Source organism: Eleutherodactylus coqui, chromosome 1, assembly GCF_035609145.1.
Source record: "Eleutherodactylus coqui strain aEleCoq1 chromosome 1, aEleCoq1.hap1, whole genome shotgun sequence".
Taxonomy (NCBI): domain Eukaryota; kingdom Metazoa; phylum Chordata; class Amphibia; order Anura; family Eleutherodactylidae; genus Eleutherodactylus; species Eleutherodactylus coqui.
Genome location: NC_089837.1, coordinates 442,975,958 through 442,995,872, shown reverse-complemented (window position 1 = coordinate 442,995,872; position 19,915 = coordinate 442,975,958). Strand labels below are relative to the sequence as shown.

The 19,915-nt window shown below is 41.7% G+C and overlaps 1 protein-coding gene across 3 annotated transcripts in view; it reads left to right on the top strand.

Moving 5' to 3' along the window:
• The window catches only part of NBEA (neurobeachin), a 673,719-nt gene that overhangs the window by 324,896 nt on the left and 328,908 nt on the right, over positions 1 to 19,915 (top strand). For all 3 annotated transcript variants that reach the window (XM_066582838.1, XM_066582846.1, XM_066582830.1), the window contains exons 28-30: positions 609 to 716; positions 6,845 to 7,013; positions 18,439 to 18,871. In XM_066582838.1, the coding sequence (XP_066438935.1) occupies positions 609 to 716; positions 6,845 to 7,013; positions 18,439 to 18,871 (710 nt within the window). The remainder of the gene's footprint in view (positions 1 to 608; positions 717 to 6,844; positions 7,014 to 18,438; positions 18,872 to 19,915) is intronic.

The window sequence follows — 19,915 nt, the reverse complement described above, 5'->3', positions numbered from 1 at the left end:
TGCGTGGAGTTTTCATGTTTTCCTCCTGTTAACCTGACTGCCTGGTACATTGACTTTCTCAAAAACACACTGATGATCCCTCTGATGTAGTTAGATTGTGGGCTGCACTGGGGTTAATGGCTGATGAGTCGCTGCAGGATATATGTGCCACTGGCAGAATATGGTGCCATGTACAGGGTGAATCAAAAAGAATGGTGCAGAAGTAAAGCTGATTTACCCGTACATGAATTGGCATGCAACATCCAGAATGGCATGAAGAGATAGAAGAACTCTTCAAGTTTTATTGCCCCTTACAGATGTGCAATGTGGGCACCGTTGGACACAGCAGATGGCAAGTTAGTAGTGCAGCTCTGCCCAGACGTATCCCAGGATATCCTCCGTTATCGATTCCACTGCAGCAGATATGTTGTTTTAAGTCATCCAGTGTCGCCAACTTCACCCACATCAAACACACGTAAAGTGCATTAAAAACTTGGTGTTCTTCTATTACAGTTTTTTCACTGATCTTTGCAAATATTTCACTTTCCTTGTGTTATACCATTTTTTCATGTTTTGTTGATATTTGAAGCTTCAACGCTAATTAAAATATTGCCATTTTGTACCTGCAGACCCCAGTGGATAATGTTCCCACTAACCTTTCACCCATAAAGGACCCTGATCGACTTCTCCAGGATGTGGATATAAATCGTCTGCGGGCAGTTGTGTTCCGGGATGTGGTAAGCCATTACATTTACTGGGTGCCAACTCCTGGCTGCTTCCATCAGTCCCATACAGTTTGAATGGAGAGCAGCAGGCACCTAGTTAACAAAGGCCCATGCGTAATATAGGGGTATCTTGACTGTTGTATTCCTGACTCGTGTAGATCACCATTTGCTTTGTCTTCAAGGGTTTGCCACTTAAATATTCCTTCTATTCCCTTGAACTCCACTGAGTACATGGAATGGTGGTTGACTCTTATCTTTAACTAGAAGAAAAGGACCAAACCAAAGTTGCTATTTTTGGATAAGAATAGTCTTAAAGGGGTTATCTGGTTCTTAAAAATTGTTAGTGTATCCTTAGGGTAGGTCATCAATATTAGATCAGTATGCACCTGACACTCGGCACACCTCCCAATCCGTTATTAGAAGAGGTTGGGTCCCCTTCATGGTTTACCAGGCACCGTGTTAGTACTACCGTGTTTCCCCGAAAATAAGACAGTGTCTTATATTAATTTTTGTTCAAAAAGGCTTAACTTTTTTACATGTATAGCTGCCTGGACACTATTTAAATTGACTTTTTTAAATTAACTGTTAGCCGGGCTTAATCTTGGAGTAGGGCTTATATTTCAAGCATCCTTAAAAAGCCTGAAAAATCATTTTGCATCCTCATAAATTCTGGAAAATCATGCTATGTCTTATTTTCAGGGAAACAGGGTAGTACCGGTAGCACTATTAGTAACGTATGGGCCTAGTATTACAGTAGTTTCCTCCTGTTCAAGTGAATGGAAGTAAGGTGCAAGAAGAGGCACGACCACAACTGATGAGCACTGTGTGCCAAGCATCAGACCCCTGCTGATCGAATAAAGAAAGGCTGGGATAACCCTTTAAGATGACATGCACGTGGCAGCGTGAATGGTGGCATCTGGACTGCATTTTACCGTGACCAATCCTTTATTCACTTTATAGATAAGTTGCTATAGGAAGTCCCGCTTTCTCTTACTGAATAAACGTGCACGCCAAATGTACATACTAAAGTGAATATGCCACCAAGTTCATGCTGCCAAAATGACGGGCAGCATGAACCCAGGGCACATGTGCCCATTCAGCCTGTGTATATTTTATTCTGAAACTCTGCAGAAGTTTGACTCCGCTCTCAAGTCAGAGATAGGTCACGCTGGGCTCTTTCCGCTCGAGTCAGCAAGACTGACATCTCCTCTCCTTGATTGTGTAGAGGGAGAAAGCTGTCGATCAAAATGCTGTGGACGGGGAGAGCCCAGTTGGCCCACCTCTTTGACTCGAGAGCTCAGCTGAGAGTCAAATGTATATGGCCCAATTGGGCATATCTGTCCCGGGCTCATGCTGCCCATTGTCCCCTTCTTATGTGTATAGGCAGCTTTACATTTGCACAGATCTCAAATGCATTTGCCATAGCCATAAGCTACATATATGGCAGAAGTAATTGATTTAAAGGGCCACTCCCACAAAAACACATTTTTCCATCCCTGCACTCCTCACCTGATTGTCCGTAACACACTGGAGGCCTGCCATGGACATTGCAATCACTTCCATGCAGTGCAGCCTGCTGTGTGATACTTATCCGACACCATCTTGATGCTGAGATTTCTTTTACTGTTCTATGCTATCAATCCCATGATGCATCAGCACAGCAATACATGAACATCTAGAGGCTGTGCCATCTCTGCTGAAGGGAGGGGAAAATGCTGCCATTACAATTTGGATTCACTTAAAAATGGTCTATAGCTGGGATCTCCTTCATTATAACTGTTTGACAGGACCCTCTAATCATAAGCCGTAACTGTGATAGAAGTGTCTCTGTACCCCTCTGCAGAGCGGTAGGGTCCATTGTACAGATGATATGCTGACTAGGTTGAGAGTACATAAAGCCCCATTAACCTAATTTTTAAAGACAAAAAGCTAAACGAGAGTTTGGGACTTTTAGTATTGATCTACTCAGTCATCAATAGTTGATTGTTTGGGGTGCACCACTCATGATTGTCACTGACCAGCTGATCCCTGGCCCCGCTGTCTTTGTGGACAGTGCTGGAAGCAGATTGTGCTGTCCATATTGATGCTACCCAGTTTGATACTGAAGGCACGACTCCCATTGAATTCCATTGGAGCTGTGGTTGTAGTACCAAGTAAAGCCACTGCAGTGTTGACAGTGCTGTCTGCTTCCAGTACTGTCCACAAATACAACGGGCCAGGTGGCAGCTGATCGGTAGGAATCCTGAGTGACGAACCCCCAGCAATCAACTATTTGATGACCTATTCTGAGTAGATCAATAGTAAAAGTTCCAGAAGTGCCAGTCACTAATTTTTTTAAAGGTAAATAACTTTCTGTGTTTCTATGATAACACAATTATGTACGGTACACTGATAGGCTATTGGCATGTGGATCAGAGAAAGGCAGTGTCATTGTGATTTGTAGATTTGCACTAGTAAGCCTATTTTATCTTGAAGATTTTCCAGAAATTTATCTTTCCTGGCCATTTGATCATATTCCAAGCAGCCAAATGACCAAACCAGTTGTGAACTGTATTTCACTTTCCAAGCCCGGCCTTAGCAATGCGAGATTCATGCCAAAATGCAACTCTTGTTTCCCAAGAAATGAACTTGTTTGTTCCATGTCCATCCTTCTCCACCAGGGGGAGCAAGACTGCATTTTTATAATAAGCAGCTGACATTCTCAAAGCCTTGTTAGGATGGAGATCCAGCAGCATTAGTTGCATGCAATGGTCATTTAAACAATGTTTTATATGCCTATATGCCACTGCAACGTTTGTTGTGTGGTTATTATTTAGTCACTGTTGGAATATATGACCACTTTATTTTAGTATTGTTTATTTACTGCAGTCTATGGAAGGAAAAACTGCATTCATGTTTGCTGTTCATTAAATGTAGCCCAAAACAAATGGGCCAACCGTATGCCTGCCGCTTTAAAGGGGTTTTCCGGGACTTAATTTTTTTTATTTTTTTTTTTAACACTGCTTAACATTAATAAACCTTGAGTACTTTCCTATCCTGACTGCTCCCCATCTAGTGCTGCAGCCCAGGTGAGGGGGAGCAGTTGGGATAGGGGACTATTAAATTTTTTTTTATTCCAAGCCCTTTTAACTTTCTTTTTTTTAAGCCCCGGAAAACCCCTTTTATATACAAGTCATCAGAAAATGACTTGTATAAATCAAGCTTTTTATGTTAAACTTATATTTTTCAGAATTTTTGGTGATGTTTAAATTTCAATGTCACTATTAGAGATGAGCGAGCACGCTCGTTTAAGGCTGGTGCTCGAGAGAGCATCGATCTTTTCGAGTAACTGCTTACTCGTCCGAGCAAATGCGGGGGGCGGCGGGGGAGAGAGTGAGAGATCTTTCCCGCCCTCCCCCGCCCCCCGCATTTGCTCGGACGAGTAAGCAGTTACTCGAAAAGACCGATGCTCTCTCGAGCACCAGCCTTAAACGAGCGTGCTCGCTCATCTCTAGTCACTATGTATATTTAAAAAATAAAATAATCCTAAAATTCTGCAGTTTTCACACTAAGGCTCATAATAGCCTGACACTTCATATTCTGTAGAGGTCACTTCTCCACAGTCATCTCATTATCATCTCAGGCAGGAGTACGCTGAAAGGTATCACCTATGTATAGATAACACAGGATCTATCATTTACAGTATGTAATGTCACAGCTCACCTCCTCCCCCCCTACACAATGACCTTTGTATAGGTCACCGAGCATTTCCACAACATTTCCCATACGGTAGTGAAATAAATATAGATGATACATTCCGTTTAAAATAAGTCATCAATAGAACTTTCCTTCCCAGGACCTGAGTATTGTAAAAGTAGACCTGCATTTCCACTATTGGCCACTAGACTGCACTGTAGAACCACACGACCAAATATTCCAGTCATTAATTTATCACTATCTGAAATACAATGAGATATGGAGTTTAATAGCTCTTAACATGAACTGAACCTCCTAGTCTCTAAGTGCTACTTGTTCGTATATTGTCCTTAATTTAATGTATTGTATGTTTATGTGAGAAGCTTTATTACAGGTGATGCAGACCTGGAGCTAACTGTGGAATCTGTCATTGTTCTCGCAGCGTCCGTGTGTCAGGTGTACAGACCAATAACTACAGACAACTGTGGTGGTCTTGAACATCTCTGAAGTGTAATTGATTGCTGCCCAGCCTATCTGTAACCAGATCCTCTGCTCTACAGACTGGTTTTCAGAGTTGAGATGATGAATGGCTCTCATCCCTTTAGGTTCTTGAGCTTTTGAGTTGTTGCTCTGTAGAGAGGAGGGATAGCGATATATCATGTTAGCCTAACTGGCCTTATAAATGCTTATGCATCTATAAGATATAACATTAGAACTACTGGCAGGTGACGTGCATAACATAGACGGTTTCTGGACAATGGCACCTGTCATTGGGTGGGATATATGTGCAAGAAAGTGAGCAGTCACTTCTTGAAATTAATGTGTTTGAAGCAGGAAAAATGACAAGTCTAAGGATCTGAGTAACTGTGACACGGGGCAAGTTGTGATGACTAGATGATTGGGTCAGAACATGTCCAAAACTGCAGGTAGGGTATTCCCAATATGTGGTGGTTAAAGGGAGTTTCAGCTGGAACCTGCTGTCCAAACTGCCGGCATCATGTTATAGAGCAGGAGGAGCTGAGCAGATTGATATATAGTCTAATGGGGAAAGTTTCAGTATAACTTGTATTTTAGTCATTTATATCTCCACTCATTCTAAACTGAAGAGTCCAATGGGCGGGGCTATCAGTGATTGGTAGATATTGTGTACAGTCATACACAGATAGCTGCCAATCACTGATAGCTCCGCCCATTGGACATTTCAGCTCAGAATGTGCAGAGATATAAATGACTAAAATACAAGTTATACTGAATATTTCCCCCATAAAACTATATATCAATCTGCTCGGCTCCTCCTGCTCTATAACATGATGTCTACAGTTTGGACAGGATGGACAAGCTGAAGGGCTCTCTTTAAGGATTTGCTGTTAATTTCTTGGTGCCAGATACCACAGGGCACCTTCAGCGATCTTGTGGAGTCTTCATCAGTTGGAGCTCAAGGATGACTTACACAGTACTAGGCCAGTGGTTTCAATGATCTGAATGATTGGTCTACATTACAATATACAAGCATGTCAGTACAAATGTGCCCGAAGTATACCGTTTTCCCTATTCCAGAATACAAAAAATTCCAGTGTTGTGTGTGAGTTTTTTAAACCTTTAGGGGAACCCAGGAAATGTAAGAATGAATTTGGTAATGGTCATGGTTTTCAAGTATGTTTTTGTTGTATTTAGCAGTACTCCTCAGCATCAACAGTCCTGTTCAAATAAAAAATATTAGTTTACAGTAAATAGGTTTTTAAGTCTGGTTTCACATTTGCGTTGGAATTTTCAGCCAAAAGTTCCGCCGCAGATCCAACACAAAATACCAGAAGAATAGGTGCTGCATGCAGAGCTTTTTCTTCTGGCCAAGAGCTGGGCAGCTGAGCGGAAACCGAAAAGACCCCATAATAGCCAATGAGGTCCGTTCAGTGCTGTTCGGTACTGTCCTGAGATGGAGCCGTTGAGCCACGGGAATTCACCTTTCCTGCACCCCGCATGGAGCAGGGAAGCGATCCCCCGGGAGCACAGATGGGAAATTACACTGTCTCCCTTTTGTGCTCTTAAAAACCTATTTAATTGTTTCTGCTATGTCTGTTTCTAGGAAATCTGGCAGCCATTACACTTGTCATAGGGGTTGTCATTTTACTTTCCGACTACTCTGAATGATAAAGCCATAAAGTAATGGACTGTTATGTAATTTTACCTGAGCAGCTTTACCATTCAGAACTATTATAAAGTTTGGGGAGTGTCCCCGTGGGTGATACAATAGTCATTAAGTTTTAATTGGAACGAATTTGTTTTGTGTAAGAACCCTAGATCCTATAAATGTGTATATGTGGGGGACATTGCCTTTGATTGAATATACACCTATAACCTACTACTACAGGTGACCATGGGCGCTCTACCTTTCTGCTTTCCCTCCTTTCCCCTCCTTTCTCTTGTCACCTGGTGTATACTGACAGTGTATCATCCCTCTCTTTTAGGATGACAGTAAACAAGCTCAGTTCCTTGCTCTGGCGGTTGTTTACTTTATATCTGTCTTAATGGTGTCTAAGTACCGCGATATCTTGGAGCCTCAGCGGGAGACTGCACGCTCCGCCAGCCAAAGTGCTCGCAACATCCGGCAGGAAATAAACTCGCCAACAAGTACAGGTAAGACCTTAATGTTACTAGTCTGATGTCATTAATGATGAAATAGGATTATTTAGGTTTTATTGTGATGGGTTTTGCAAGCCTTTGGGATTTTTTTCACTAACAAAGCCCCCTCTCACCCCTGTGCTGTGCCCAAGTATTAAAGCTCAGCCACATTAAAGTGGTCGTAGCTGAGTGTCAATAGTAGACAGAGTACATGGATAAAAGTGGCATGTCTGTAAAATATCTTAGGCGGCTGTATTATTCTACCCATGGCCACTGCCTCCTCCTCATCATTTGTAGGGGCTGCAGTGGTCATTACTGTATATTGTCATACCATTAATGCTTAAGCTCATAGTTAAAGAAAAACGGTCATATTAAATATAGTCCATTCTGTATTCAGCATGGCATAGAGCAGGTGGCACTGAGCAGATTGATATATAGTTTTATGGGGAAAGATTCATCATAACTTATAATTATAGGTCTAAACCTCTCCTCTTTCTGACCTTCAGAAGTCCAGTGGGCGGTCCTATCAGTGATTGGTCACTGTAAAAGGCTGCCAGCCATTGATGGAGACCGCCCACTGGACTCCTAAGCTCAGAATCTGCAGAGAGTTAGATCACAATTACAAGTTATACTGAATCTTTCCCCATAAAACTTTTATATTAATCTACTCTGCTCCTCCTGCTCTATAACATGATGCCTGTAGAATAGACTGCATTTTCAATGGGACAGGCTTGCTTTAATATTTGCACTACACAACATTTTTTGGTTTAGGGGCCACATTGTCAGATTATACTTCTTGAAGAGGCTCAATATAGGGTTGACAAGATTTGAAATAATCTGGGGATTCACTAATGGGTCGCAAAAATAATTGCACCCTCTGTCTGGTTATTACAAAAGCATCTGTTGACTATGGGATGTGGCTACACTGAATGGCCAGTGTATAAGACATACATGTACTAGTCCTCTAGGCCTCCTTTTCCCATAAGAACCACAACAATTTGTCGCGGAATAACTAAATGTTCAAACCACTCTGCAGCAATGGTTGCAGTCGCCACGGATTGGATGGAGGTACTGGCATCTTCTGAACACCAGACATTAAGGGGTCATCAAGTCATAATGTTTGTGTCAAGTTTTGACCCTCCCATCAGTATCGTGCAAAAACAATCTGGATTTATCTGACCAGGTGAAATTTTTCAACTGTTCAGTGATCCAATTTTTATGCTCTTCTGCCCACTGGAGTCTTGCCTTTCTACTACTCTAAGACATCAATGGTGCTGGAACTCATTGGCTGTTTTAGCCCATCCATTCTATAGAACGACGAGTTGTATGTTTGGACACATTAGTTGGAGCATCAGCATTGTATTCTGCTGCATGCTGCCTGACATCCTCCTCTGACCCCTTTCATCAACTAGTTGCTTCCATCCAAAGGATCCCTTTTTGCTGGATGATTTTTCTCATTCACACTTTTCTCAGTATATCCTTCACCCAGTTGCATGAGAAAACTCCACAAGGTTGGCCATGAAATCCTGGTTAGTCTAGCACCAATGATCTGTAGATGTACGAAGTTTAGCTTGACGGTTAATGCGTTATTTCACTACCATTTAAATGACTGTTGTGTTAAACTACATCTGTAATTTCCATGCAGAGAATCTCCAATTGCGAAAGAGCCGGTGTAATAAAGTGACCATTCAGTCTATATGCTAACTTTTTTCTTGGTAGTGAAAATGTTATTATCAGCCCATGATTTTTCTGTTGCTACAACTTTTTAAATTTCTGTTCAGCCACTTCTCCTTTTTTTTAATGCTTGAAAAGTGTTTTTAAGAACTTGAGGGCATGGCTTTGACTAGTAGAGAGGGAACCCCCTATCTTATTTCAGTAGTGGTGCCTCGGACCATCTTCTGGGTATATCTGTTATCCCTCTTCTAGACGACAGCTCTACAAACTAAGGGTACTGTTGGTTGGCTGAGCATGAGCTGTCATTCCTTAAGCTGCCGCCATACGTAATAAACATAATGTAGTATAAAATAGGGGAGAAGCGGCGTTCCCGTACATGACTGGTGATGGCCGTGGGTAATACCGTCATATTCTTTGAGGCTTTCCCTTCAATATTGGCTCAGTGGATGATTATATAGTAGTCAACAATGTTCCTGATGTGTTACCAATTCATGGTAAGGGGATCTTCAAATTTCCATAAGCGGATAATTCCTAAGAAGGGACATTATAAGCGCAACTGTAGGTATTGTTGAATGATATTAAAGGGGCATCCAATTTAGAAAACTCATTTTCATATACCCGGTTAGGGAATGCTGAGCTAATAGAGGAGGGTCCTCTGTTTAGGATATTCATCTTATGGCTAGAGATCGGTTACAAAGAGTTTATGGTTCTGTTGGGGATGTGACGGGTTCCTTTTAATTAGCCACTGTGTAATGGTTAATTTGTCCTGTGGTGGCACTGCAGGGAGAATGAACACTTGCTACCAAGTTTGCCTACAGTTGATCACTAGGGTCCCAGCAGGGGATTAGTTTATGGTTAGCTTATTGTTAAAGGGGTTTCCGGGCACAGAATAGAAATTCTGAAAATGCTGAAATCTTAAGAGGTTACAGCTAAATAGCGTCAAGTTGCACCTTTTCTTCTTCCTTTCTGAATCATCTTCTTCATCCCCTGCACCCACCAATCTGCTGCTGTGTTTGCATCACTTTGGCCGTAAACACAACAACAGTCTGCTACCTACAACTCCCAGCATGCATAGAGCTTGTTTACTGGCCAGCACTGTAGCTCTGCCCACAGCTCACCGATCCTGCAACTTATCAACCTCCCCCTTATTGAGCAGACAGACAGGAGCTTCCGGCACTCTGAACTGCACATGAGCAATACAGCTCAGTGCTTACGCTCCTGTCCTCCCAACATGCACTGCTCACAGGATGTGGGAGGCTGCGGACAGAGGAGGAAGTAGCAAATGTGGACAAGATCTCAGAGGAAGAAGAAATATATTTCAGGCGGAGGGTCACATAACATAGAATATAGCTAGATCAGATACAATGAACCTGTTCTAAAATGACTTATTTTGATGATGTTCATTTTAAAATGTTAGACTGTGCCCAGAATACCCCTTTAACAGACCCCTCTAAAATCTGATTTTCCAAAATGGAGAACTCTTTTGATCAGTGGTGACCCAGTAACGCTCTGGTTTCCAGTCTGTACGTGCCTGAAATCCACCCCAAACCTCCCATCCAGCAGTAGGCTTTTAGTCTCTCCTTATTTACCTGTTAAATGAAATCCATTTGGCAGGATGACAGAGGAGAAGGTATTCTTGCTCATATTTGCATGTGCATAGATTGCCTTTGACAGTTGCTTAAAACCAGTGACATATTGGGTTGGACAGTTTTATACAGCATTGAACATTCTGTATTACGTTGGACAGTTTTATATTGTGTTTGAGAATTTACTTGTCCTTATTAAATGATGAGAGCTTTTCACTCCACGATTATCATCCATCTTACCATAAACCGTTTGATACACTAGAAGGAGAAATTAGTATCTACCATAATGTGTTCCGTTACTGTACTTCAGTGGTCTACAACCTGTCGGGACAACTAGTCCCAACAACCTGCCACTAATAGGGCATGCTTACACTTGTAGTGTCACAACAGTGGAGTAGCCACAGGTTCTATTAGCCGGTGTGATATCAATGGGATAATATTCGCATAGGGTTTTTAGCTACAGTCTAGTGATCTTGTGTATATTTTTCAGAAATCGGGTTTTCAAACATTTAATGAAAAAATAACCCCAATGATAGGTAATGGTTAAAAAAGTGAAATCGCCATTTCTAATCAGTTCAGTACCATCAACCTGCTTCCTTCTGCTGTTACTTACTGATACAGGAAGCAATGATGTCACACTCATCACTCACTGCAGCTTATTGGTGGCCTCAACGGTCATGTGACGTTCCTGCACGCATGACCACTAAGGCCAACAATTGGTTACAGCACTCTTGTAAGGGATGAGCGGAACATTATCACTTTCTGTATCGGAGGGGACTGTGTCTGTAGTGCTCGACTGGAGACAGTGAAAGGGTAAGTAATGGCTCTTTTATTATACCATTACCAACCTTGTGAATTTTTTTTTTAGAATTTTGGAAAACCCATTTACTCTATTTGATTTCAACCCCTTCCTATCATGCTACTTACACAAAGGGTGTCGGATGTCCATGATCAGATGTTCTCGATTTTTAAATGCTGCTGTTAATCCTGCAAGCAGAATTTAAGTGTCCCATACGGCATTTAAATGTGCCAAGCAAATTGCCTGCAGTGAGATTGTGGGCAGAAGATTGGGTGTTATGGCAGGTTGGGACCTAGTAAAGTCCGTGGATATTTGCCTATTGTGCTGTGCCTATGGCATGGCTTAATAGAATGCCTTTCAAAATACAGTGTAATGCAGTACTATAGTATAAGCAATTGAATGATCAAACAATTGAAAAATACAACTCAAAAACAAGCCCTCATGTTGCTATGTCACCGGGAAAATAATGATTCATTTAAATGCAAGGATGGAAAAATGAAAACAGAAAAGTGCTGCTGCAGACAGGAGTTTAATTCCTTTTTAATTCCGGTAATAGCTGTGTCACATACTAACACCTGGAAAAAACTGCCGTGTGTTCTTCAGAAGGGTTTTTACAAGTGTTTTGGTGGAGATTTTGCAATTTTTTTTTTAAGTAGCATTTTGTATTTTTTTTTCCTTTTAAGATGACAGAAACCCGATGGAACCCATTATAGTTAGTGGTCATTTGATGGATCTGGCTTGCCATTACTTTCATTATTGAACTGAATCTTATTTATGCGGTTAAAAAAAAAATACTGCCCCAAACCAAAAACATTATGTAGGTAAACTTCTCAGCATTTCCGTATAGACTTGAAGACGATTTCACATGAGCGGATTACAGGCACATTTATGGATGAGTGGCCTGACCTGTCTCGAATTCAGAACATCACAGGAGTCATTGCACAGGAATGGGCGAGAATAAATAAAAAGGGGCAGCGCTCCTGGGGTAGAAGATAAATAAATTCCAAACATACAAGTAAAGCAGAGGGGACTTACCTGGTGTGATCGGGCCAGCCTAAAAGGGCAGTCCGTCAAACCTGAAGTCCCGGTTTGCTTACAAATTAGCCGATAGTTACTAGTTATTAAAGCATCTAGAGGGAGGAGAGCGGCAATGAAATTCCAATTGAAATCTCGGAAATGTGAAGTAGAGGATGAAAATGAGTGAACAATACCCAGCGCTCCAGGGAATATGACTATTTATTTGAAGAGAGTAGAAGTAAGGAGTATGAACTTACTTTACAGGGGGTCTCAGTTTAGAACACCCGAAACGATCAGATACTTATGGCATGCGTATATGTATGTGTGTGTGTGTGTGTGTGTGTATATATATATATATATATATATATATATATATATATATATATATATATATATATATATATATATATATTATGAAAGCCCTCAATCACAGACTGACTGGTTGATTCGCCACTAATTCTCTAACGTCCCGATGTCGTACAACATAGAATTTGGCAGGAGCATTCTTTAGGTCCTAAATAGGAAAAGTAAAGGGGTCACAACTCGAAAATGAAATGCTAAGCACAAAAATATTGGCGCCCCTGCGCAATGTATCAAATCTAACTCTCTAACTTCCCGATGTTGTACAAACATGAAATTTGGCAGTAGCATTCTTTAGGTCCTAAATAGGAAAAGTAAAGTGGGTCACAACTCGATTATTCAATACCAATTGCAAAAGTATTGGCACCACTATATAATGTACCTAATCTAATTCTCTAACTTCCCGGTGTCCTACAAACATGGCATTTGGCAGGAGCATTCTCTAGGTCTTAAATAGGAAAAGTAAACGGGTCACAACTCGAAAATGCAATGCTAAGCGCAAAAGTATTGCAACCCCTATATAATGTACCTAATCAAATTCTCTAACTTCCCGGTGTCGTACAAACATGAAATTTGGCATGAGCATTCTTTAGGTCCTACATAGCAAAAGTAAAGGGTTTACAACTCGATTATTCAATGTCAATTGCAAAAGTAAGTGCACCTCTATGTAATGTAACTTCTTTGTGTCGTACAAGCGTGAAATTTGGCGCGAGCATTGTTTAGGTCCTAAATGAGGAAAGCGGGAGGGATGGCACATTCTGCAGAGGGACTTCATTACATGCAGCCTGAGGAGAATCAAACGCTCCTCTATGTGTATACATATTTTATTCCCCAGTTCCTCTAAAGTAACCTTGACTTAATAAAATTTTCCGTGCAAACAGGTAAACACCTGTGTCAAATTAACTCTGGCGAGGCCAGGTATATCAGCTAGTTTTGTGTTTAGGCCATGTACGTCTGAGATGATAATACGCCTTTAACTTCATGAACTTTTCTGCTGTTGTTGGTTGTTTGTGAATCGATAAACCATTTTTTAACAAATACAGGCTTAAAAATTTTATTTCTGGTTGTACACCTGCGTATGGATGTCCTCCTGCTCCGACCTTGGACAATCAGTCATCAACGATACTTGGTCAATCCAGCAGCATTTTTAATTGTTTATTAAATCATTGAGCCTCGTGTGGTGCAGAGTGTAAGCTCTCGCCTACAACCTGGAGGTTGCAAGTTCGATTCCCATGTGAGTCAGGTAGCCGGCTCAAGGTTGACTCAGCCTTCCATCCTTCCGAGGTCGGTAAAATGAGAACCCAGCTTGGTGGGGGGTAATAAATAATAATTACCTGAAAGCGCTGCGGAATAAGTTGGCGCTATACAAATACCACGATTTATTTTATTTATTTATTGAGTCCATGTAGTGCATCTTGGAGGATCAGTATATAAATCAATACGCACAATATACAGTACAGTAGATATGCAGAAGTAGGTAGGTGGCTATAGGTAGGTTGATAGATATAAACAGTGGGCAAGAGAGAGATATTAGACCGATGTATAGATATAGATGGATGGGTATTAGATAAGGGGATTGGTAGAGGTGTGTGTGTGATGAGGAATTGTCATCTATGCATAAAATTGGCTGTACATTGAATGGCACTCTATCACACAGTCATGCCGCATCTTCCCAGTTCTACCTCTTTGCTGAGCACATGACTGGCATTAAGGGACCCTAGCGAAGCCTCAATAAAAAGATGAGAACAAGTTTCTGTCAGAGCCCAATTGCAGATTACACACGTCTATGTGGATTGTGCCTGCACTGACGTAAAACCATTTTCTGAACTCTCTAATGGCTAAATAGATCCAGTCTCTCCACAGATTGCAATTCTTCCAGAGGTTGAAAGGTTTGAAAAAACTAACATGTCAGGCCCCAGCGCCTCCCCAGAGCCGCTCTGTCTTCTTAGTTTGTGTCCACGCTCATCGCGCTGTAAAACTAATGCCGCACAAAGTGCTTGCACTCTCCATCTCTTTGTCTGCACACAGCGGTGCTGCTCCGTTCTCACTGATGGCGCTGCCCTATGGGGAGGAAGCTCTACTTGCATGGAGACGCTTGTCAGAAGTTTTTACATCAATGTTGCATTTTCACCTTCCAAAGCTTCAGAGCTTTAGTCTTACAAAGATCTCCAGTATAATGGAACATTCCTTCTCTTAACCGGTTGAGCATGACTGCGTAGGAAACGCTATATAGTTGTCAAGCTTGGAGTGTATTTTATAGGGCTGCAACCCGTGTGACTTTGTAATAGTTGTGCTTTATCTGACATTTTCAGTCATCTAAAATGTTAATAAAGATTGCTTACCATTTCTATAGTCGAACTCCTCAAGGATATTTTAAAGATGACCTCTACAGACATGTCTTGTGTAGTAAATACTTGTATTCCCCATGAAATGGCCATTCTTGATCGCTCATGGAAATGTATGAATATATTGACAACTGGGCGTTACAGTTTTCCTTGTCTATAGGGTGCATTTCTACATACTGGCACTGCCAGCACTGACTGTATTAGTGTGTTTGGACATGCTTCTTTGACAAAGGGGACGGTTTCGCCCTGTTGTCAGTTTATCCAAACGCTTTCATGAGGAATAAATAGCACTGTGCAGCATTCTAAGATTAGATGCAGTTGTCAATTTATTCATTTACATACATGATAAGAGAGACAAAGTAATTTTTTAGCAAAAAAAAAAAAAAATATATATATATATATATATATTTTTTTTTTTTTATACACACACACACGCGCACACATTAAGTTCTGGTCACTAGGGGTCTCCATTCCTTCTTATTTGCTATTCACTGCATGTTGTCATGTGAAGTCTGTCTCTAGTAGCAGAGATAACAAGATGGGTTAGAAGAAGTATGTATGTGTTTGGGGAGGGAGGTGTCTGTCTCTTGTTGCCTGTAGAAATCTGTAGAGATGGTGGATGAGAGAAGCAGAGACTCGCATAGATGTGGCTTCAGCAGCAAACAGTTAGTGATTTACTGTCTCACAGCTACTAAAATAACATCTCCACTGCTCAGTACATCTTTAGGGCCACTAATGATGATATATCATGTCTCTGTGTGTGTTACAGACAGGGAGCAGAATCTCCAGTTTTCTCTATGTGCAGTGTATGATAGATGTCACAAATCTACACCCTGCAGCTCAGGGAAAGCTAAAAATTAGGGAGGCTGCTGCAGGAGATTTGGTAATAAGTGCAGGATATAAGTCATATAATGGCTAGGTATTGTGTTATTTCTCATGTATACACAGCAGATTATTAAAAGTTAGATGAGCGAGCATACTCGTTAAGGGACAATACTCGAGCGAGTATCGTCCTTTTCGAGTACCTGCCTGCTTGTCAGAAAAGATTCTGGTGCCGGTGGGGAAGAACAAGGGGGGGAGGGGGAGATCTCTCTCTCTCTCTCTGCTCCCCTGCTCACTCCCGCAACCCACCGCTCACCCCCGCCAGCACCCGAATCTTTTCTGACGAGCAGGTAGGTACTCAAGAAAGACGATACTCACTCGAGTATTTTCCCTTAACGAGTATGCTCGCTCATCTCTATTAGGTTCACTTTAAATATAATGTATCGTTTTTTTCTACCTCCAAAACATTATTCATCTCTTAATTATTTAATTCCAGAATTATTGACTCTTCATGGAGATGAAGTCAGTATAAAAATACGTAATATCTACCCTATATGCAAATTTCAATAACATCGCTACCAGTTTTTTAATTACTAGTATAATGGCCTATTGCGGTGCGTAATCAATGGGTTCTATTCACTGTGTATTACACACACAAAAATCGCATGAGTAATACTCTGCGCAAATACATTTGTGTGGACAAGCTCTTACTATACAGTCTTACAATTAGAATCGGCCCTTTGAAGGCAGCTGTAAGGCTGATGTGGCCCTCGGTCAAAATAAGTTTGACGCCCCTGCTCTAGGGCATGCATATTGCTGCTCTGTAATGCTCCTATGTCAGCATTCAGTAGTTGTGTCATTGAATAAGTAGTATTTTGTTCCATCTGATATGTGCTCTGATGTAACTGACTAATCCCAAAGCTGCGGTGTATGTGAATAGATTTACAAGTAACGTCTCACTCCTCTGGGCCTTTGAGATTCCTCTGGGTGACGACCAAGCTCAATATCCTTCAACTGATGTCACCACAAGACCTTGTCCATCTCTTTGTATGAGCAGATGGCACGCTTCTGACCTCTTATCACCCTCTTCTTTTAAGGCCATGGGGTGGGTTGATATTGTAGATTGATTATTTCGTACTCCTTTTGTATAGATTCTATATTTTAAAGAGAATCTGTATCTTTAAACTCCATTTTGTTGCCTTTTTGGGTGGTTTTCTTTTAATCGAGATATGTTAATACTTCTGTACTGACAATTTTTTTTCATATATCTTTGTAACAGCTAGCTTTATTTTTTTGATACAGAATTTCAAGTTCCCTGCATTGACATACCGTAGGTTTAAGCAGTAACATGCTGGCTGCTTTACATTGGCCTCAGTAGTAACATAGTATGGAGGAAGATTTTGTTAGATCATTATTAATGCAGACAAATTGGAGCTTGTATGAGAAAAATAAAGTTTCAACTGTTTTATAGGGGTTGTACTTGCTGAATTGTGGGGGTTTACTGCTGAGACCCCCATTGTTCTCAAGAACAGGGGTTCTATGTCCCCCCCCCCCCCCCCTCTCGCTTCACCCACCTTTCCTCACTGTGGACTTGCTTCATCTACCGCAGTGAGGTGGAGACTGAATGGAGTGCTGGTTCTGCAAGCACACTGGCGCTTCGTTCACTTTCAATGGGACTGTGGAGACAGCAGAGCGGCATGCACTCCGTTATTACCGTCAACCCTGTTCAATGGATCAGCGAACCAGCAATGTTTGGCCAGTGCCCCATTCATTTTGAAGTAATGTGCAGAGGGGGACACAGGTCCCCTGTTCTCGAGATCAGTGGGGGTCTCTGCAGTGAGATTTTTATCAATCAGCAAGTTTTGGATGGGGAAAAACCGATCATCTTGGTATTAACCCCCTTAAAGAGGGACAAAGAAATGAATCCACACAACATACTGCACCTATAAATGGTGAAGGTTCACTTTAGGGCCCGTTCGCATCAGCTCTAAAGGGTTCCATTTTCTTGCTCCGTTATGGGAACAAGAAAGCAGAACGCGATGGGCGAAAGCAGCCGTAATGTTGTGGAGCCGAATCAACACATTGGCTGCAGCATGCAGTGCTACTTCGTCCCGCATTTTAACGGAATTCAACGGGGGCTCTGAATGGAATCTCTGATACTGATGTGAACAGGACTTAAAGGAGCTTGGTTTCACGCTGGTCTCCACTTATTGCTGCAGAGCAAAGGCATCCTGACAATAGGACATGTGACCGCTATATAATAACTAGCAGAAGTGAGACAGTGATTGGCTGCAGACAGTCACATGTCCCTGGTGTCAGTATTGTCATCTCTGGCTTGTTAAAGCAAGAAGTGAAGACCCGCATGCAGTCAGGCACTGGCAGGATAGGAGTGGTGGTTAAGGTATGACTTTATATTATTTCACTACTCTGGGCCACTTTCAAAAAGTTGTACCTTCCTGGATTACCCCTTTTTAAGGCTTGCTTCACACTAGTGTTTCTGAGCTCCATTGTTCGGCTCCATCCTAGGAATCGAACAGTGGCAAAAATGGAAGCACCATATCCGGTGCATCCTGAGGACCCCATTGACTATAATGGGGTCAGTTGGGCTTTTGGCATGCCCTATGGCATTTTGCCAGACAAAATAATGCACCATGCTGAGCTGTTTTGTTGGGCATTTTGACCTGGATTTGTGCCAGAATCTCCAATGGTAGCCTACAGTGCAAATGTGGTCCGAGCCTACGGATGCGGTTTCTACACTAACATGATTAGGGAATCAGACGTTTTCTACGGCTTCCTGTATCTTGTGATTGACCTCGTTTTTTGTCTTCTTGCTTTAGATACACCAGCTTTGTTCCCTGACATCAAGGAAAAAGAAACTCCCACGCCTATTGAAGAACTTCATTTAGAAAGCTCTATTCCTCACACAGACTCCGGCATCGGAGAAGAACATATTAGCAGCATCTTAAATGGAACTGATCTAGATAGCACAAGCCCAGACGTAATGGGTGAACTACTGTCTACATTGTCATCGGATGTGAAGAAGTCACAGGAAAGTTTAACAGACAGCCCAAACGAAATGCTAAAACCAGCTCCCTCCATATCCAGCATCAGCCAAAGCAAGGGCATCAATGTCAAAGAAATTCTGAAAAGTCTAGTGGCTGCTCCATTTGAAATGGCCGAGGCTGGGCCTGACCCAGTACCGTACCCAGACCCAGCACTCAAAAGGGAAGCCCAGGTCATTCTTCCCATGCAGTTTCATTCCTTTGACAGGTATGACCTCATATTAACTTTTAATGTTTTTCAACCTTTCTTTCTCAAAACGTTAATTACCGTATAATTTATATGAGCAATTTTGGTTGGCTTCGTATATACACATCTGGCCAAACAGACTGGTGTAGTTAATGCCCAATTTTCCTGATAATTACAGTTTATTATTTCACAATGATCAAACACTGATGTGATTGTATCCCATTGGAATGAACATGTCATCAGATTAAAGAGTACACACATAAGGTCACCTGCCGAAACCAGGCAGCACCTTATTATTATTTTTACGTGGTGATTTAGTGAGAAGAGCAACATCACTTCCACATAGGAAAATGCATGAAAATGCACGTCAGACTTAATGGAGTCAAGCTGGCCTTGTGGGCGGGCAGACTTATTGAAATGTAGCTCCAGTCTTAATTTTCTATGGCAGAATTAGCGTGTTCTTGTTGTTGTCCTTTACATCTGAGAGCTTTACGGTCCCGATTCCCTACTCTAGTTCCCATCGCAAAGTGGAGGTGGCAGTTGGGGGACCCAATCGTCTAGCTATTGCTAAAGTATACAACTCCTATTATTTGCACTTGTAAGAATGTGTCGGCAGTGGGGGGGGGGGGGATTCATTAAGACCAGGGTTTACAACACAAGTTTAAATATGATCCCTGTCAACTCCTGATATGCCTCACAAATGAAGAGACCAACAAAGTTACCACAGGGCAACCAAAAGCCTGTTGGTTATGACCCCCACCAAAGTAAAACATGACCTCAAGTATATAAATGAAATAAAACACCTGTGGTAATATTATAAATGACAATCCTCTGGCAGCTCCTATAGACGAAAGTAGTCATGGATCATAGATCATGCCATAATGGTATGGAAATTGGGAAGTCACCAAGCTGACTGCTATCATGCTAGAATATGGAGGAATTGAACACAGGCCACAATCCCCCACAAGTATGTACAGAGCAGCAGTAAAGTCCTGAGCCAAAATGTAACCACCCACCGACATGTTTCACCTAACTAGGTGCCATCGAGGAAAAGAACAGGGACCA